This window comes from Eucyclogobius newberryi, unplaced genomic scaffold (genome assembly GCF_026437365.1).
Source record: "Eucyclogobius newberryi isolate DKJ021-1_F unplaced genomic scaffold, fEucNew1.0.hap1 SCAF_6, whole genome shotgun sequence".
NCBI classification, from domain to species: domain Eukaryota; kingdom Metazoa; phylum Chordata; class Actinopteri; order Gobiiformes; family Gobiidae; genus Eucyclogobius; species Eucyclogobius newberryi.
The window spans coordinates 20,601,309-20,623,697 of record NW_027316278.1 but is presented as its reverse complement, the minus strand read 5'-3'; the positions used below and the strand labels follow the sequence as shown (position 1 = coordinate 20,623,697).

The 22,389-nt window shown below is 38.8% G+C and overlaps 1 protein-coding gene across 5 annotated transcripts in view; it reads left to right on the top strand.

Annotated features, from left to right (window-relative positions):
* mctp1a (multiple C2 domains, transmembrane 1a) overlaps window positions 1–22,389 on the top strand; it is an 84,854-nt gene that overhangs the window by 21,167 nt on the left and 41,298 nt on the right. For 3 of the 5 annotated variants that reach the window (XM_072434002.1, XM_072434001.1, XM_072433999.1), the window contains exons 3-12: window positions 1,173–1,315; window positions 1,392–1,471; window positions 3,261–3,372; window positions 4,257–4,295; window positions 10,137–10,301; window positions 10,389–10,519; window positions 11,292–11,478; window positions 16,334–16,427; window positions 21,813–21,915; window positions 22,142–22,244. In XM_072434002.1, the coding sequence (XP_072290103.1) occupies window positions 1,173–1,315; window positions 1,392–1,471; window positions 3,261–3,372; window positions 4,257–4,295; window positions 10,137–10,301; window positions 10,389–10,519; window positions 11,292–11,478; window positions 16,334–16,427; window positions 21,813–21,915; window positions 22,142–22,244 (1,157 nt within the window). The remainder of the gene's footprint in view (window positions 1–1,172; window positions 1,316–1,391; window positions 1,472–3,260; window positions 3,373–4,256; window positions 4,296–10,136; window positions 10,302–10,388; window positions 10,520–11,291; window positions 11,479–16,333; window positions 16,428–21,812; window positions 21,916–22,141; window positions 22,245–22,389) is intronic. The other 2 variants (XM_072434003.1, XM_072434000.1) reach the window with 1 other exon arrangement.

Genomic DNA, 22,389 nt, shown 5'->3' with positions numbered 1-22,389 from the left:
GTTTCCTTTAGCAGTTCTGTGTTCTTCTTGTTTTATTAGGCCTTTATTTGACCAAAGTCATCTTCTCTGGGCTAATGAGGCACATCAACTTGCACGCAGTGGAAGCTAAGCCCTTTATTATCGTGTCTAACATTACACAGTCGTTGTACATTATCTAGTAGTGTGACTTGTGCCCTGCTCCTTCTGAACTTGAACAGGTTATACTACAGAGTACATGCATCAGTATCTCTGTCAGTGTATTCTATCTGGACAAACCCAGTCCACTCAGGATTTGATTAGTAATTGCTTCAGTGCCAGTATGATAATGTGAGACAGCAGCACACACGACCACAGCGGGAGGGGTTATTCTGATATCATGTTAACATAATTGTGGATATTTGGATTTAAAAATATATATATATATATATATATATATATATATATATATATATATATATATATATATATATATATATATATATATATATTAAGATGGAGGTAGTGTGTTAAAGTTACTAAATCTTTAACAAAACCATAATCTAAATAATATTATATTTGGCAAATCCAATCAGACTTCTTTTTTAATATAAACTTTTTTCTTTCTTCTAATAAGAGCAATCATCATCTGTTTTATTAGATGAAATTTCCTCTGAATATTTGATTTGATCTTTCTAAATGAAAATAATCAGTTTTATTTTGGACAACCCTGCATTATTATTGAGTTAGAGGCTCTATCTAGTGGTGAGCACAGGGAACATCAACCACAAGTGACGCAGGGGATCGCTACTGCTCCATTTTATAGTGGTTGCCACGGCAAAGTCATCACAGTGATTTAGCACATTTTATGCTGCATGGCCTTACTGCTTCAAGCAGTCACATTAGTGTGACAGCAGTGGGTAATGAGGGTGAAGAACAATGGTTTACCCAATGCATCAGTGATCTGTGACTATGCATCCTCCACTCTATGAATATGTGTTCTATATTTTACGGTAGGGAACTACTACTACTACTACTACTACTACTACCAAAATAGTTGTACTTCTCTGGTATTATGGTACCCGTTTGTGTTTATAAGCAGAGACTCAATGGAAGGGTGAAAGAAATCTTCATTTAAATGTAGTCTGAGTTCTGTTCTGCTGCATCAATAATAGTTATGCATTAACAATAAATTAATTTGTGTCATTTGGCCACAGGGACGAGTGACCCCTATGTGAAGTTCAAGCTCGGAGGAAAGGAAGTATTCAGGAGTAAAACCATTCACAAAAACCTAAACCCTGTGTGGGACGAGAGGGTGAGCCTTCTGGTCGAGAGCCTAAGGGAACCACTCTATGTCAAGGTAACGGGAGCTCCCATTATTTCAGAAGATGTTCTTGCATGAAATAAAACGTCTCTTTCTCTTCTGTGTCACCCAGGTCTTTGACTATGACTTTGGCCTCCAGGATGATTTCATGGGCTCAGCTTACCTTCACCTGGAGTCACTGGAGCATCAGAGGTAAATATCAACAGGTATTTCACACAGTAACTGTCTGGAAATGTTTGAAGTTTAGAGATTGCTACGTAATTAGGTCCTAAACATGCTTTGGTGTGGTGTGGTGGTTAAATATTAGGGAGTGTCTACAGAGCTGCAAAACTGCCATGTTATTGGTTATGTCTTGGGGTTAGGGTTAGGGATAGGGTTAGGGTTAAGGTTAGGGTTAGGGTTAGGGTTAGGGTTAAGGTTAGGGTTAGGCATGAGGCTATATGGCCGTGCCGCGGCTCCCGAAACTGCTGGGCCATTTGACTGCGCCACGGCTCTCGAGCCACGGCTTAAATATTAAGCAAGACTGCCCTCTAGTGGCACTTTGTTAGAAGACCCATCTATTCAGAACTGCTTTTAATCTAATCTATCTAATGTATATTTTCTGTATAATTTGAATGATTAATCTTCTTTACTGTATTATTATTGTTCTCTGAAGCATCTTTGAGTGTCTTGAACGGTTCTATATAAATACTATTTATTATTAGGCCTGCGTGCTACAAGCTGGCAAGAGGCCTATGTTCAGTAAGGCCGTGCAAAGCACGGTTGTGACAGTGCGTATAGCGCTCGCCTGCTTCCAAACACTCACTAACAAAGGCCTCCGCTCATGCACATCCTGTGTATACTAATTTGTATGTTTAAAATGTTTACATTATTGTTGCAAACGGGCGAAGCCTATTGGAAATCCGTTCATTGCCGCTATATTTATTATGATGATTATTATCATTATTATTATTTGTCATCATAGAAAATGATTCAAGTGTGGCCATCTGAACACCATACCCCAAAAGCAAATATTTCTTATTCAAAATGATGAATGTGAATTAAATTATTTATGATGTTCCTTATCTAAGGGATTGATGGAATATTTAGTTAATTTTAGTTAATATATGCACCACTTAGCTGATTTCCATCCATAATCCCAACGGATCCAAAAACGGTTTAAGCTAAATGATCTGTCATTTATCTAGTTAAATCTAGTTAGTGTGCCCTTCTTTCAAAGACAGTTATGACTTCCTTTGAAACTTTTTCCACGATGTAATTGATTTACTTACATACAACATCAGAGATATGCTTTCACAGTTAAACTACAGTTAGAATATTACAAGTGCTGCCTCTTGTAGTTCTAACTTAACATACCAAGATCTTAGACATGGGCTGAAGTTTGTATTTGTGGGGTTATTCCTTCAATCCCCTTTTAAACAGTGTAATCTGTTTCATGTCATGTCAACACATGGTATAATACCTTAAAGGCGGTATGGACGATTTTTCGGCGTTTTGAGAACGCAGGCGGAAGTGCGCATGCGCACTCCCCCGTGCGGACTGATACAACACACACGTGCGTTTGTTTATTAGCGCAACGGAGCGCATCGCATCTCTCGTCTCCCGTAGATTTCCATCCACTTCTGCGTCAGCTCGAACTGTCTTTCTGTGTCTTCATTTTGTCCCGTACACTGAGGGAACTATATTATGATAGATCCATGCGCTTAGGCACGCGGAAACGTGGGGACGAGCCTGACGCGGCTGCAGGTGAGCGATAGGTGCGTTTTATGATTGATACGTGGCAGGACAAATGATTTATCCACGCCACGAGGAAATATGATAAAAAATTGCTGAAAAAAATCATCCATACCACCTTTAATTTTTTTTAAACTTTTTTTTTAATATAAGACGACCTTTTTTAAAAGCTTGAATTGTATCATCCGATTGTGACACTGAAATCCCTGAATCAATTGATTATGTTTTACATCGTTGTCTGTTTTAGGACACTGGACGTGACGCTGGACTTAAAGGATCCACAGTATCCTGAACATAATCTTGGAAGTTTGGAACTGGCTGTCACACTGTCGCCAAAGGAGGGCGATATTAGAGACGCTGTAAGGAAACAACAACATTTTTGCACCATTATCTTTTGTCAATCCGCCTCCAAACAGAAAGAATTGGCTCTATGTATCTCAAAATCCCTATAATTCCAGTTGTGAGTTGGGTTCATCTCAAGCCTCGGTGCTTAGAAGGTTGTCACTGCACACAACAAACACATGCTGAAAGAAACTCTTCAACCCGGCAAATCCATATGCATAAACACAAGTGTAATTAATATGTTTGGTGGAAAATGTTCAAAGAGCACTAGATTCTTCTTCCTAATTACGTTGGCGGTTCCTCTGTGGGCACGCTCAGTGTTTGAGAGTTGCATTTATTTCTGTTCAATTATTTGTTTGGTTAATTGGACTCCTGCATGTTGATCCGGAACAAGGCAATGTCATGGGGGAAATATTTTATTCCGTTTGATCTGATGTCTTAATTTTGCTTCTTATGTAGTACTGCAGTTCATGGAGTCTATGTTTGACAGAACAAATAAACTCTATTTAGGTTAAGCATCTTTTTTGATTTTGCAAACTGTGAGGAAAATGAGTACAAGGTTATATTAGTACACGGAAGATGTGCTCTTCTGCCATCTCTCGGTGAAATATGGTACTTGTTGCTTTTAACCATTGCTATGTTTTGTGATTCCTGGACAATGTTATATTTTCATTATTATTATTTAAAAATGCATAAACATAAGCGCGAGATTGCATGATAACGTTTACAACTATAACGATCATATTTAGCATATTTTCAAGTATTGCCTCACCTAACTTTGCACGACTGACCAGAGCGCTTCGAATTAACCCCTGCCACTGTAGGCTTGTGCCCTCTAACTCCTGACCCTGCACTCTTGAGACAGTAGGGGTGCACTGTAACCGCTTTGTCTCATTTACAGACTATGCTTTTGAGAAGGAACTGGAAACGAACCAGTAAGGTAAACTAAACCAGCATGAAACCCCCTTAAACTACCAACTTTACCGCTCTGCATCTCCCCTGTCCTGTACTCTTTACTGGTGTCCTGCCCCCACTCATGGATGAACTCTCTTTTGTTTCTTTGATACAGTCATTTTCCCTCCATGTGGTTGCATTAGAACTGACTTTCTGGTGATGACGTTTAAAGCTGCAATAATAATAATATAACACATTCATGTTTACTTTGTCTGTACAGCATCAGAAGCACAGTTTCTTATAAAGCATTTAGCAACTTAACAAAAGTTGGTCAATGCTTTGTAACCCTCCCTAAACACATTGTATTGCACCTTGTGAGTGTGAGCATTTTTTTTTTTTATTGAAATGGATTGTTTAATGCAGTTCTTCTCAAAACAGCCTAAACAGATGTTTTAAGCCTGATCATGATTGTCACATATGTTGTCTTATATTTTTATTTTCATCATATTTTGTGATTGTATGGGCCGATCAATTAGAAAAGCATGCTGTCTTGCCTAAAATCGCCTAAAAACTGCTGTTGGACTTGTACAGTATATAAAGGACGTTTGCGTAGCATCAGTCTTAAGTTGAAATGCACCAGAGGACTGCGCTCCACATTTGAAGCGTTTGCTCGGTTCTGGCTGGGCAGACGTCCTGCTGTAGTGCGCTTCCCAAATCAGAGTCTTTGAAGCCTCCTAACTGGGCCACCCCGCCTGTGACTCGGGAATTAGCTCAAACACGAACAAACTACCAGTGTGTTAGCCCACCAAAAGGCTCTGCTCCTGCGCGCCTCCCTGCCTCTTGATTCAGACACACTCTCTACTTAGCTATTTTTAAGCAACCACTTTTTAATGAAGCATCTGTTCAACAAGATGCTGCAAGTAATAATTATGAGGTCTCTCTTTGCTCTCTGTAACGCTTTATTTGAGCGTAGCCACTTATTTTGCCAAATCGCCGACAATGTTGACCCATCCACGAGGCCACATTAGTTTTTCAAATTGAATCTTAGTGTCTGTTAGGAGATTTGAGGCTCCACAAATCTCCCCGCGTGGTGGTTCGCCCGCTGTGCTTTGGCAGAAGGATGCACATTTGGAATCCAAATAGCCTATGTCTTTTTTCTGCATCACAAGCATGAAACTACAAAACAAGGAAACAATTATGACCAAGTATCAAAGGACACGAGAATGACCTCATGATTAGCATATCGTGGGTTAGTGAGAGTGGAAGATGGGGCTTTTGCATATGGGTAGCTATATTACATAAAGCTATTGTTTAATGTCTCAAGGATGGAAATTAAGACGCACCATCCCCCAGATCAAAGGCCTAGCACTTATGCGGCAGAGTTTATTCAGAGTTTAATGAAATTCACCCACAAAACAAAAGCTATGCTAATAAATTCTCTCCTAACGAGGAAGGAGGAGAGGTAAGGAGAGAGGAAGTATGAAAGCAAGCTGTATCAGTTTGACAAATAAATACCCAGCTCTTTATTTTAGAGAAAGATACTGACATGATTCAAAGGGAGGTTAAATAGGCCCGTAAGTGCCAAGAAAGCTGTAGGGAAGAAGTTGACTTAAAATAGAAATATAATGTATGTGAATATGTAATGCTGTCATGGTAGAAGAGATTGAGATGAACCAAAATATGTGTCTGTTGCAGTGTATTGAATAACATAAACAGTTATTATACAATAGAAGTTTCATTTTAAAAGTCATCTGGTATAAAAGTGGGTAATTGATAAAATGGAAATTAATGCTTTGAAAAATGGGTAATTTGCAGTACCCATTAATAATAAAAACTAACATTGATAAAACTGCAAAACAAAATATACATTCTTTGCTATCTTAAAAAACATTGGTATAAAAGTCATTTTAGTACCGGTGGGGCGAAGAACCCTCAAAGAAGTTGATTTTGTACTTAAATACAGGTTGTTCAAATTCCTAAACTTTCAAACAAAAACAAACAAACCATGATCAAACTCTCTACTTATATTTACAGTCTGTCCACCTATAACGGCACATTTATCACAGAACACACAACAGAACACACCACAGAACACACGACAGAACACACGACAGAACACACGACACGACAGAACACACAACAGAACACACGACAGAACACACGACAGAACACACGACACGACAGAACACACGACAGAACACACGACACGACAGAACACACAACAGAACACACGACAGAACACAGAACAGAACACACGACAGAACACACGACAGAACACACGACAAAACACACGACAGAACACACGACAAAACACACGACAGAACACACGACAGAACACACGACAGAACACAGAACAGAACACACGACAGAACACACGACAGAACACACGACAGAACACAGAACAGAACACACGACAGAACACACGACAGAACACACGACAGAACACAGAACAGAACACACGACAGAACACACAACAGAACACACGACAGAACACACAACAGAACACACAACACACAACAGAACACACAACAGAACACAGAACACACGACAGAACACAGAACAGAACACACGACAGAACACACAACAGAACACAGAACACACAACAGAACACAGAACAGAACACACGACAGAACACACAACAGAACACACAACAGAACACACAACAGAACACACAACAGAACACACAACAGAACACACAACAGAACACACAACACACAACAGAACACACAACAGAACACAGAACACACAACAGAACACAGAACACACAACAGAACACAGAACAGAACACACAACAGAACACACAGCAGAACACACAACAGAACACACAACAGAACACACAACAGAACACACAACAGAACACAGAACACACAACAGAACACACAACAGAACACACAACAGAACACACAACAGAACACAGAACACACAACAGAACACACGACAGAACACACAACAGAACACACAACAGAACACACAACAGAACACACAACAGAACACACAACAGAACACACAACAGAACACACAACACACAACAGAACACAGAACAGAACACACAACAGAACACACAACAGAACACACAACAGAACACACAACAGAACACACAACAGAACACAGAACAGAACACACAACAGAACACACAACAGAACACACAACAGAACACAGAACACACAACAGAACACACAACAGAACACACAACAGAACACACAACAGAACACAGAACACACAACAGAACACGCAACAGAACACAGAACACACAACAGAACACAGAACAGAACACACAACAGAACACACAACAGAACACACAACAGAACACAGAACACACAACAGAACACAGAACAGAACACACAACAGAACACACAACAGAACACAGAACACACAACAGAACACACAACAGAACACACAACAGAACACACAACAGAACACACAACAGAACACACAACAGAACACAGAACACACAACAGAACACAGAACAGAACACACAACAGAACACACAACAGAACACAGAACACACAACAGAACACAGAACAGAACACACAACAGAACACAGAACAGAACACACAACAGAACACAGAACACACAACAGAACACACAACAGAACACACAACAGAACACACAACAGAACACAGAACACAGAACAGAACACACAACAGAACACACAACAGAACACACAACAGAACACACAACAGAACACACAACAGAACACACAACAGAACACACGACAGAACACACGACAGAACACAGAACACACAACAGAACACAGAACACACAACAGAACACAGAACAGAACACACAACAGAACACACAGCAGAACACACAACAGAACACACAACAGAACACACAACAGAACACACAACAGAACACAGAACACACAACAGAACACACAACAGAACACACAACAGAACACACAACAGAACACAGAACACACAACAGAACACACAACAGAACACACGACAGAACACACAACAGAACACACAACAGAACACACAACAGAACACACAACAGAACACACAACAGAACACACAACAGAACACAGAACAGAACACACAACAGAACACACAACAGAACACACAACAGAACACACAACAGAACACACAACAGAACACAGAACAGAACACACAACAGAACACACAACAGAACACACAACAGAACACAGAACACACAACAGAACACAGAACAGAACACACAACAGAACACACAACAGAACACACAACAGAACACACAACAGAACACAGAACACACAACAGAACACGCAACAGAACACAGAACACACAACAGAACACAGAACAGAACACACAACAGAACACACAACAGAACACACAACAGAACACAGAACACACAACAGAACACAGAACAGAACACACAACAGAACACACAACAGAACACAGAACACACAACAGAACACACAACAGAACACACAACAGAACACACAACAGAACACACAACAGAACACACAACAGAACACAGAACACACAACAGAACACACAACAGAACACAGAACACACAACAGAACACAGAACAGAACACACAACAGAACACAGAACAGAACACACAACAGAACACACAACAGAACACAGAACACACAACAGAACACAGAACAGAACACACAACAGAACACAGAACAGAACACACAACAGAACACAGAACACACAACAGAACACACAACAGAACACACAACAGAACACACAACAGAACACAGAACACAGAACAGAACACACAACAGAACACACAACAGAACACAGAACACAGAACAGAACACACAACAGAACACACAACAGAACACACAACAGAACACAGAACACAGAACAGAACACACAACAGAACACACAACAGAACACAGAACACAGAACAGAACACACAACAGAACACACAACAGAACACACAACAGAACACAGAACACAGAACAGAACACACAACAGAACACACAACAGAACACACAACAGAACACACAACAGAACACACAACAGAACACACAACAGAACACACGACAGAACACAGAACACACAACAGAACACAGAACACACAACAGAACACACAACAGAACACACAGCAGAACACACAACAGAACACACAACAGAACACACAACAGAACACACAACAGAACACAGAACACACAACAGAACACACAACAGAACACACAACAGAACACACAACAGAACACAGAACACACAACAGAACACACAACAGAACACACGACAGAACACACAACAGAACACACAACAGAACACACAACAGAACACAGAACACACAACAGAACACACAACAGAACACACAACAGAACACACAACAGAACACACAACAGAACACACAACAGAACACACAACAGAACACACAACAGAACACACAACAGAACACACCACAGTAGTGAAAACAGTGTTGGAAAGACTTCCTTACTTCAGATATCCGATGCTGAAAAGTTCATTATTTTTGTCCCATAATTAATTTGTGTAATATATTATACATGTTTGTGACACAGTCTGACACTGTAATCCCTCGTTCCTTCCTTTGTAGAAAAAGATTCAGTTGTTGTCATCTGGACATTGTTTTGTTTTTTTAAACTCGTGTCCAGATGACTTCAACTGAATCTTTTTCTCCAATGTGACACTGGTCTTTCATGTCTAAAAGTGTTGTGTTTGAAGTTGTGTTGGTAAAGTTAGATTGCCAATGAAGTGAAAGGTTTTGCCAAGTGTGCTAAGGTTTTGCCAGATTTATAAAAAGCTTCAGAAAATGTGCCAAAGTGACTGAAAAACACTGTAATGACTGTAAAAAGTGCACTTTACTGTGTATGTGTCATGTACGGAATATCATTTTGTCTCAGTTGCCCCTGTGTCATATGTTTCTCTTCTATAGTGCTGGACTAATGCTCCATGTGTCTGTGTGTTGCCTGCTGCAGTATCAGAGCATGCGTCTGTCAGATGTGCACAGAAAAGCCCAGCTCTGGAGAGGAATCGTCAGCATCAGTCTGATCGAGGGGCGCGACCTCCAGCCCATGGACGCCAACGGGCTCAGTGACCCATATGTCAAGTTCAGGATGGGCCACCAAAAATATAAAAGCAAGGTATATCTATGATCCGAGTAAAGTGAATGACATGTGGTTTGCAGTGCTGCTAAAGTATAAATGACTAAATGTTATATATGATTTCAGACAATGCCCAAAACCTTAAACCCACAGTGGAGAGAGCAGTTTGATTTCCACCTCTATGAAGAGCAAGGAGGCTTTTTGGATATTACAGTGTGGGATAAAGATGCAGGGAAAAAAGATGACTTCATGGGGAGGTAAGGTGTGTCGAACGGGTAATATTATATATTATATATATACTACCTGTATAATATTTGTGTTGTTGTGTTGTGCGACTGTTGATACACTGTATTTTGACCAATTTCCATCAGAAACAATATGAGTTACGTACTGTGGCTTGGGCCAGCTTGCACTTCCTACGTTCAGTCATTTATTTTTCATATATTCACTAACCTTCTGTTCTGGAACCACGTTTTATTGATATTGACCATTTAGGACAGGTTCACGCATTCACTAAGCCACTTTATCCACCACAAACCCTGATTTTTTTATTTGACCTTCAGTTAAAGAGTCGCTATGTTAATCTTGTGGTGCATCTAATTGCATTTATTTCATTACAGGTGTTTTTACTGCTTAAACATATCTTGAAAAACATGTTTCAATGGAATAGATGGATAGATAAGTGTAATGCCGTACTATAGAATGTTCCAGGCAAACGTGACATGTGACAGACCCTGCACCAGAAAAGTTACAGAGTGCACCTTAAGCCAGGGAAGTCCCATTATAACTCAGAATCTCCCTTTATAGATCCACGATTACAGGTCCACTTTTAGGCCTCCAAAGTGGACCTGGAATAGTGGATTTTGAGGTCATAATAATGGATTTTGAGGTCATATTTACAAATTGCAGCCCAGTTCCATTTAGTAGCAGAGGACATGGTGAAGAAATTAATCTTGTTGTATTAATCTATGGTGATAACAGTATTTGATGTGTGCATAGATAAAATAATAACTGTTTTTTACTTTTTAGGTGTACTATTGCGCTGTCGCCCCTGAGTAAAGAACACACACACAAGTTAGAGCTCCCCCTAGAGGAAGGTGAAGGTGTGCTGGTGCTGCTGGTCACACTCACAGCTTCAGCCACCGTCTCCATCTCAGACCTGTCCATCAACGTGCTGGACGACCCCCATGAGAGGCACCAGATCATGCAGAGATATGTAAGCTCCACGTCAGACCACACAACGGACACTTCTTAAATAAGACTCTACCAAAGCAGCATAATCCCCCGCGGTAATTTTATGCTGTACTTCTCTGAAATGAATCATACTTTTTTGGACTTTTTTTTCGGACTGTTTGGAAATTGGTGGCATACTTAACAAGATTATAAAACTATCAATAATTATCAAGTTAATAATCATTATAACATGATGTATTCCTATAATTAAGATAGAAGAAATTTCATTGTTGCAACGCAGGTAGATACAGAGGAAAAGGACAGATAACTTATAGGAAATTAAAAAAAAAACACTCTTAATAGAAGAAAACTTATAAACAAAACTCCTATAAATAAAAACTCCTATAGACAAAACCTCTCATGTCCTAATAAGAAATGGAGGGGGAAATAAAGATAAAATAAAATTAACACTACTACTTTCCTTTTAATGAAATCATTTTCCTATAATGAAAATTAATGCACACTCTCCACTCAATCATACTTGTAAAATACATAAATAATAGAAAATATTCAAGAGAGAATATAAGTTCAGCGTTGGTTTGATGAAGACGTGTTTAAGACAGAAGGATTTCATGCTGTTTCACGCTTGTTTGTGTTGTTAGGATTTACAGCCGAAGTATTGTGCTGTATTTGCATCATCAGCCTGCAGTGAGTTGCACATCTATGATTAATGCATGTGGACTCTCTCATTTGGATGGTTGAATATCTTGACTTGTCTTGTCTAGTTGTCACTGTTATGAGTTTAGTTGTGGAGAGAAAGCAGCAGCAGAGACACAGAAAAGTAAAGATTCTTCTGCGCCTTTTCTACTAAGTCTTTGTAATCAAACATACCATTTTCTTTGAACAGCGTTAAAAGGCATTTTCATAAGCTCTATGTGAGTTTTATCTCTAATTTCAAGATATTGCATTGTATATATAATCAATTAGCCATTTCAGAAATTAAGAGGTCAACTAAGCACCGTAATCATCTTGAAAGCAATTGAATATTAAGTTGTTTTGTTGTTCTATTAACTCACTCAATTTCCTCATTCTTTAATTATAAGATAAGATAAGATAAGATAATTATTTTATTCATGAGAATCATATCAGAAAACCTTTTGAAATAGTATCACATACACAACATTTCAAACTCTATTTCAATTCTAACACTATACTCGATTATCAATACAAAGTTTGAAATCCATTATACCACTAACTTTCACAACGTGTGGTCAACCAGAATTCCCCTGTAGAGACTAGTCTTCATCAGAAGGGGGAGCTCTAGGACCGACACAAACATGCCTGTGTGTGTGTGTGTGTGTGTGTGTGTGTGTGTGTGTGTAATAGAGGCCGAGAGGTAAAGTGTGAGGGTTGAAGCCGGAAGGAAAGGCGTGTAAAATGAAAAGAAAAAGCTATTTCACCTTTCTCACAACTCACACAGACCCTGTTTTTCTACTCAGCTAAAGGCAAGACATTTTCCCTTTCCCTCGACTACCTGCACACCCCATTTCTGTGCCACTCTTTTGGACAGCCCGGGCTCTTTGTCTGGCAACACTGTGGCCCTCGGTGAGCACGATAGAATTTAGAGGGAGGTGGGGGTTGTAGATGAAGAAGCATAGCAAGGGTATAATTTGAATGCTTTCTACAGATTAAAATAGTACATTTGCCAACCTTCAGGTAAAGAATTTATTAAAGATTAACCTTTATAGAGCACTGATAACTCCAAGAGGCTCTATAATAGTGTGGAATGTCTAAGCAAATAAGCACATTTGACTGATACAAGCCATCACTTAAAAGTCAGCTGTGCAACTAACCTTTATACAAAGAAACCACTTCTGTGGTTGACAGCCAGTAACACGTCCTCATGCAGCTCTTTCATAAAATTAAGAAGAAAAAGGTAGCACTAAAATTGTTATGTCATCATTCCTAAAATTTAAAATAAAATAAAAATAATACTATATTATACACAAGGTATATATATATATACATACATACACATACATATATACATCAGCATCAATTTCAGTTCGTAAGCTAGTTCAACCTTTAGAATTATTAAAGGATTATTAAATTGATTGTTCTTTTAAATCATGTGACCCACGTGTTATGTTTTGCCTGGTGAATAAAAAAAATATATCCTATTGTGGATAATCTGAATGAATTATGAGCGTATATAGTATTTTTAATTGTATCCTTTCCAGCACTAGGAGGCAAATATGTGCAGTCCACGCACTTTGCAACTGTCTTAGATCTATTAGTGCTCAGTGTAACCTTTCCTTCATCACTAATTACTGCTCCTCTGAAGTAGTGGGGGACAGAGGAACACGAGAAAGGGAGATTTATGCATTATGATGGCAAAAGAGCACGCACACTAATGGCTCTTAATGGACCTGAGGTGGCCCTAAGACGGCACATGAGCGGAGGAGGACGGGGTGACCTCTGCTGGAGGGGTGGCACTTCACCGCCCACGCACCAGTGCTTCCTCTGCATTGTTCTGCTCTAGTGTAAAACAATGGACCCAAGGCCACTATAGACAGGAAGTAGTACGAATCAAAAGAAACACATTTACTCTTGTGATGTTCACCTGACCTCAGGATTTGAATGTGATTTAGCAGAAGTTGTTGTTTTGTTCTCGTGGGGCAGTTGCTTGAACGTTCTCCGATCTGATTGGTTGCTGTGCAGATTCCACGTGTTTGTCTTTGTGTGTCCGAGTATGAGGTTTTTTTCCTGTGCTGATGAAAGGTGACACGATGCAAAAATGACAGCTAGTCATGAGCCCGTGGCAGAGCTGATTCATTTGTGCGTTTGTGTGCGTCTCTGGCATGTGACAGAGAGGCAGACGTCACACTGACAGAACGTCAATCACACGCCGGACGGGGGAGGATTTTGTGAACACCAAGTTTGTCTTCCCCTCCTATCTTCTCTCTTTCTCTCATCCTTCTCTCCTTCCTTTCATGTGCACCAGCTTTTACCTGGTACATGTCCTGCTGTTTGCCTGATTGGTCTTCTGCCTCATCTTTACCTCTTCTGCTTTCTGTAATTCTGATAAGGGCTGGGATAAACTTGTGGAGGATGGGTCTTACTAATCATGGATAGAGGCTGAACATTAAATGCCCCCTTAGGGAGACTGTAGTGTATGTATGATAGGATAGGGAAAGCGGGTGGAGGATGGGTGGAGGATGGGTTTGCACAAATTAATTTTAAACTTATTGATTAAATAAAAGGCTCCATTGTTATTGTTTAGAGAAATTGTGTACAGCTCGTAATGTACTTATTAAATGTGAGGGACAAAGTCTGGGTCTGAATCAGAATACTTGGGCAAGAACAGTGATTTTGGTGGTTATCTCTTGTTGTGACACCGTTAAAAGGCAAAAAGAGTGTTATACATTGATTATTCTTTCAAACTCAACTGTAACGCGTGCGAACCAGCTCCAGTGTCGTATCCAAAGATAACTCTGGAACAGTTAGACCTCCTTCAGCAAAGTTTAAAGTTAACAGGGATTTAAAAGTTGTTGTAGTTCTTCTTGGTAAAGCACACGCAACACTTTTATCTACTGGCCTTTCTCTGACTCACATACTGAATCTACAGAAGAAGGGGGGAAAAAATCACAATTTTCCTCTCTCTCTCTTTGCATTTTCCCATTTCTCTCTCTGTCTCTCTCCCCTCCCTCTGTCCCGCTCTCTCTCCTTCTCATCTGCTTTAGACGGCTTTTGCACAATGATATCGCTGGAAACAGGCAAGACTCTGACAGAGTTAGTAATAATGAATTAAGTCTGTAGCCCGGCCCTGACTCTCAAATTTAAATTATAATTACTCCTGTGGGGATGGAGAGGCTATTGCCAAAAAAATAGGGAAATATATTGTAGTGAAGAGCATTTTAATTTACTTTTAAAGACACACACTTCTGCTGCGTAGCGTCAGTGTTTATACCCGAGTTACTCTATTCAATGCATCTCATTTCGTTGATCAAACCAAAGCCACTCTAGCTCAGATATTGATGCTCGGTTATTTCTTGTTTAATTTGTTTTGTTTAATTTGTATATATCAATTAAAAAATACTATTGAACACAATAACACTTAGAGCGTGTTTACATGGAGAAATATATAACACATTTAATTAAGATCAATCAAAATTCTTCAGGCAATTGGTAATTGTATCAATACAAAAGTAGAATATAGAGATTTGACAAAAAGTACTTTAAGTTTTAAAGAGTTATCTACATGCTATACCTGTTCACAATGCTTTATTATTTATAATTATGTTCAATGGGAGCAATAATCTTTATAACCTCTAAAATTTCAGATCCACAGTGTTTTAAGAAATCTTTTTTATTTTGTGATAAAAATGAAAAATAAAAAGTCTGCAGCCAGCACATGGACTGGAGACAGGCAGTGTGTGACGTCCCATTGAAGCCTTCTGTAATTTGAAGTGATCAGAGTGGCAGATTCATGTTTTTAGAAAGAAAGAACACGAGTGGGACTGAATTTCTGAATTCTTAAATTAAAAGTTAAAAGTCTTATTATGCTGAACTTGTCTAATGTGATTCATATTTGTTCTGCTTCCTTTTAAATTGTATTATGTTTGACCTTTCTTAATTTACTGCTGCACCTGACACTGTCTTTATCACTTAAGTCCCATTTCATTAAAAAGTTACACAATATATATCAAGGAGCCATCTGTGCTAGTCAGTGAAATTAGATTCTGTGTGACTGTAAATGCCAGCTGTACATTTTCAAATAGGTGCCGTTAAAGGACATATTCTACCCTTTTCTCTGGCGCTCAAATGTCAGCCTATTGACCCGCCTTTCTCCGCTGCGCTAATTTGCAACGCTCTTTGCCCCTTGACCTCTGTTTCAGAGCCTGTGGAGATCGCTTCACAGCCTGAAAGACGTCGGCATGGTGCAGGTGAAAGTCATCCGGGCGGAGGGGCTGATGGCCGCAGACGTGACTGGTAAGGCAACGGGAGCGCTTTGGACAGCAGCGTTACAGGACTTGTGTTCAGTGGGAATAAAGGTCCCTGATATATTCAATTCACTTTTCATCTTAAGGATATGAACTAGATGTTGGAGAGCATTAACGTTTTATTTCTTTATTTTTTTACCTCAGATATGAAGAGCGGCTGCACATCAGCAACAGTATGATGATACAGATGATAGTTTAGTTGTTTTGCTAGTAGAAGTAATAAAAGTAATAGTAATAGTTGTAGCAGAGTGGTAGTACTAGCTGTATTTTGTGAACAAACAGGTTAAATAAAGACAAAAGTAGAGGAGTTATAAAGGAATTGTGGGTCACACTTTATTCCACAGTACACTTTACTTATAACATGTAATAATATGTAATTACAAGGTAGTTAGTGTTTGTAGGATCAGGTTACATACGTGTTATTACATGTTGTTACATTTCTTAACAGTAGCGCAAATATAATGTATGATTTTATGTTAAAGGAATCATCTTTACTTATTGAAATGTCAAGATTATTCGGCTTATTGATTGTTCAGCTCACAATATACTGGTAATCGAAAGAGCAAAACATTTGTGACAATTTTAGAAGCAAAATTAACTCACTTCAATTCATTGTAGTCCAAAAAAGTACACTTAATTGTATGGTGATTTTTATGTGGCTGTTTATTCTACAACACGTTTTGCATTCAGAAAGCGGTTCACAGACGAGAAGAACGGCAAGGCAAGTTTATTTGTAGAGCACGGTCCGCACACAAAGTAATTCAAAGTGCTTTAGAGAACAGAAAAAAATGGTTAAAATCCCAATACAAACAGATAAAAACAGAAATAATCATTATAGATTATAGAATAGTGCAGATAAATTCCTTTCAGTCACTGCATCTAAACAGAACAGGCCTGGATTTGAACACTATTAGAATGACTTCACTTTCTCTCGTTATGTGTCAGTGATCGTAACAGTAAAATACTTTATCACGACATATTTACCCGCCAGACCAAAAGTCCTAAATTATGTGATGCACTTTCTCCAGCAACGATTTGAAGAACTGAGAGAAAGCGCACATTTGGGCCGCCGAACCCCCCTCGACCCCCTCACGCACACACGGCCACGCCTCCTCTATCTGCGTGCACTCTGTGAATCCTCCATTCTCCGTTAATTCTTACTTTTAATTAGGTCTGCAGTGGACAGGCCTACTTTTTCACTCCGCATTATCCAGCTGAATGAGAAGGCGCTTGTGTGTCCTCCCTGAAAGTGCGCTGCGAGTTTCCCTCTTTCTTTGCTCAGTCCCATTAGCGGCAGAGTGGAGCTGCTTGATTTGGGTTATTGCGCGGTGCGACCTGAGCGGCCGGGAGTGCAGGCCTAAATGGCTCTTCGCCTCTTGTATTTCACTCGGAGCAGAAATTTGCTCGCTGACCCTGACGTGGATCTCATCATTTAGTCCGCGCGTCTGTCAAAGGAGTAAAACTGTACAAATGTAGCGTCTATTCCAATTTGTTTGGCTTTCATTTGCTCTATGATGACCCCACTTGGAGTTCTCAATTACTTATTCTTTTAGCTCATAGTGGTTATAAATTAAAGCAAATTTGGTTTAATGTAACTGGTGTGACTTAGGGTTAATACTGTAGCTTATCCCTCTGAAACATTAGGTGCTTTATAAAAGTTTTGGAGCAATCCTTTGTTTTATTGCAGTTTATTACATCTGCTATGTACTATAAAAATGCCAATCGTGGGTTTAATCATCCATAAAAATAATATAAAATGTATGTAGCGTGTAGCACAACTGTTATATGACATATTTAAATGTTTATCCAAACTATTTTTGCCCAGAATATAGATCTTAAAAACATTACCGTCAAAAAGAACTTGTTTTTCAATCAAGACAGGTCAATGTCAGTAAATTATAATTGTGCATAAATTGTTTTAGTTTTTGAATACAAGATAAAACACATCCTCGATATTTGGTCCAATAAAAAGTTAAGCAAAACATCCAATTTATTTCAAATGTGATCCCAAAATAACATAGCTGGACTTTTCAACTCTATACTTTTTCATCTCGGTCTGAAGTATATGCTGTTTAAAAATACATAAATATGAAGATGTGAGGCTCCATACAATTATCTTGTTCCCGCCAATCACCTCTGATTACATTTAAATCCAGTCACCCAATATATGATATGGAAATGAGTTCTTGCCAACTCCCCCACTTTCTCTCTAATTCTCCGTTTTTTAATGACACGGTGGAGGTGCACAGTTGTCGTTAGTGCTGAACTTTCACCTTATTGGCCGCTAGCACTAGAGGCGCTGTCTTAACCAATTACACGCTCCCGTTTGAGTGCCACTCAGAGATGGTCCAGGTAATGTCCGAGTAGAGCCCGCCCCCTGTGCCCAGACCCTCTGGGTACTGTGGCACAGTCTTACTCGGAGAAGCTGCAAACCCATTTCACCACGCCTTAGATAAGTATTAAGGACGACTATGATACAAGTGAGATGAGGAGGTGCGCTTTGCGATAATTGCCTTGGAGGTGGCTTAGACTTGGTGAATTTGAAAAATGCATGGTTCTGTATTAGCATATTATTCACAATTTAAATAGTGAATGACATGTATAACATTTATTTCATGGTAAGATGTGGAGTTCAGGACCTTAGCTTATGAGGATTGGCATACATAGCAAAGTCTAGTTTGTGCTGCCTGACCTCAAACTTACTTAAATCAAACTTTCAAACAACAAATTGTGATTCTTAAAGAAAAGAAAACATAGAAAATATAACTTTTAAAAATGAAATGATTAATGCATTAGTGTTTTAATGTACTTTTCCAGTCAAATATACAGTAAATGTAAATAAGAAACTGACAGTAAATATGCAGTTGAACACAACAGACACATTTTGTAACTTTATTCATATTTTTACACATTGAAATGACAGATTTAGACTTTTCTTCATTTACAATAGAGCGCTTATGTCTGCCGTTTTGGTTACCACTACTTTTCTAATTACTATTCACTTTTTTCTACAAATTTACCATAAAATCTCCCCACTACTTTCTTTGGGTGCGCTGAATGCATGTCACCATTGAAATGCTCCAACGGTCCAGTCGCCACTCAGACGCACAAGAGCTGACAAACAAAGGGGATTGTTGGTTTTATAGACTATTTTCAGTTATCCTACTCCAGGCTGGAGAGGACGTACTCCACAAAAACACTTGAATTAGAGGCATGGAGGAGGTGGAGAGGGGCTGTGTGAATGGTAGGGAGATGGCGCTCTCTTTTCACTGCGCCTGTGACCCCGTCTCGCCTGTGCTCCTGCCTGTTTGTCTGTCCGCCTGTCGCGCCCTCACCTTGAGCCTGACCCGCTGTTGGCCGGTGCTGTTAGTATACGGTGTTCATGCAGTGAGGGCTCTTATGTGGCTCTTGCCGAGATATTGTTCCTGCCAGTGACACACACAAGAATGCAGACATGAAGCACCGTTGCTTCATGTCTGCATTCTTGTGTGTGTGTGTGTGTGTGTGTCTTGTGTGTGCGAGCAACGAGTTGAAAAATACACTCTTCGCTCACAGGGATAAAGTTTGCTGTCCACATGAAGTTGCAGGACATATTTACAGGGGCCATTTAGAATTTATTTGACGGTGTAATGCAATAGGGGAAAGAAGCCTGTTTCTGTTAGAGTTGTAGAAAATTATATTTAAAAAAGACATTTAACCTAGATATTAATTTGAGGTTGTATTAATAAGTTAAAACTCACATCTCCTTAGTGTGGTCAATTTTAGAATGTGAATATAGATGGAGATATTAAAGAAAGTATTAATTTGTGCAGAGCTTTTTTATTTTTTTGCGTGAACCATTTTAAATAGTATTGGGACACACTAATTTCAATATACATATTTTGTATTTAAAATTATAAGATAAGATAAGATATTCCTTTATTGTCCCACATGGGGAAATTTCATTGGTGCAACGCAGGTAGATACAGAGGTAGATACAGAAGAACAGATCACTTATAGGAAGTCTGAAAAACACTACATGAAGTTGCAGGACATATTTACAGGGGCCAATATGGTGATATTTATGTCCTGTTTATTTATTTATTATTATTTTTTGAGACAGGAACATTGTTCTTACATTTGTATATATTTTTTTTATCTACTAAATGGAAATGAACAAACATTTTGGAAGATGAAATAGTATATTAAATGTGACAGTAGGTTTGCTAATACAGGATTTGGGATTATATTAAATGTTTTGATGTGCGCAAAGTGTTGTGGAGATGTAAAAACATGTTGTTAAAATGTGTTAACAGACTCTACTTATGCACAGATTTGTTTTCAATACACAATCAGCACAATTAAATGATAGAAATACTTGTGATATTAATGTTTTTCCTATTTCATACCGAGAGTCTCAGCTGTCAATATCCGCACGAAGCCCCCGGCATCAATAATGCAGCACAAACATATGAAAAGCAACACCTACGGCTCTGCATTGATCACCCTGACATTTACTTTGCAGACCCACTAAATGTCCCGGCCTTGTCACAACATTTACAGAAAACCACACCAATCTATGCCGCACACACACACGCATGCACGCACGCACACACACACACACACACACACACACACACACACACACACACACACACACACACACACACACAGGACGTAGCTTAACATCTTCCAATTTGATTAAACTTCAGTAATTTTTCAATATTTCAAATAGTTTCCCTGGGACATAATTTCTTCACAACTTCCTGACCCAGCCGTTTCAAGTAATATGCTGGAACAAACAGCCCAACAGCTCCCAAAAGCTTTAATAAGAAATGATGATCAAAGCTGGAATTAATACTTCTGTTGTTCGGCGTCGGAAAAAGAGGCGGCAAGTGTGGGGAGTCAATGTACAAAGAAACTCAACCGTGAGCTGTTTGTGAACAAATAGAGAGTATTATATTCATAGATAGATATTCCTAATATTGTACCCTCAGGAGGTCAGATCATCTGTGTAAGAAGGAAAACAAAATCACGTATATGCTATATGCTGTTGTACTTCAATTCTGAAAAATAGAAACAAATCTATTTAAAATCTATTTAATTGGCCGTTGGACATATCTAATTAGGTTTGAGACTCACATTTTTGATATTGCTATATTATGAATAACGTGAAAAATAGATTATTTTTTTTTTTTGCACTTTTCAGTATAAATATGTAAATACTAGTATAAATAAGTAAAAACTTTTTTTTTTTCTGTTGAAGTGAAGGAGTTGATTTCTGTATACTGTATGTAGTATATATGTTTTCTCTTTCACCCCTTCTGTTTTCTATTATGTTTCATACATTTATACCGTTACATTACCACAATATTTAGTTGATTTTTTGTTGCAGGTAAAAGCGATCCTTTCTGTGTGGTGGAGCTGAGTAATGATCGGCTACAGACACACACGGTTTACAAAAACCTCAACCCGGAATGGAACAAGGTTTTCACTTTGTGAGTTTTTTTTTCTTCTTCTTCTTCTGTTCTTTCACAAATTTAAATAACAATGATGTATATTTTGTAAGGAATTGTGTAACAAAGACAAAATACACGAGAAGTATTTGACTCATATTACATTTAATTAGATCTTTATTGTCATTTAAACATCTGAAGTCTTTAATGCACATAGTTCTCGTTCTTGTTAAATATCTGACATCTTATTTCCCTGGTGGTGGCTTAGTAATGTGAAGGACATCCACTCAGTTCTGGAGGTCACAGTCTACGATGAGGATCGGGACAGAAGTGCCGACTTTCTCGGAAAAGTGGCTATTCCTTTACTCAATGTGAGTCAGAAACATTGTTTGTGTGGATTATCCTTTACTCCTGGGAATAACATCTACTCCATAAAGAGCAGAAGAAAGAATGATAACACAAAGTGGGTTCAGGTTATTTTCTGCAACTACACAGAAGGCTGTTTCATAAAAGAAA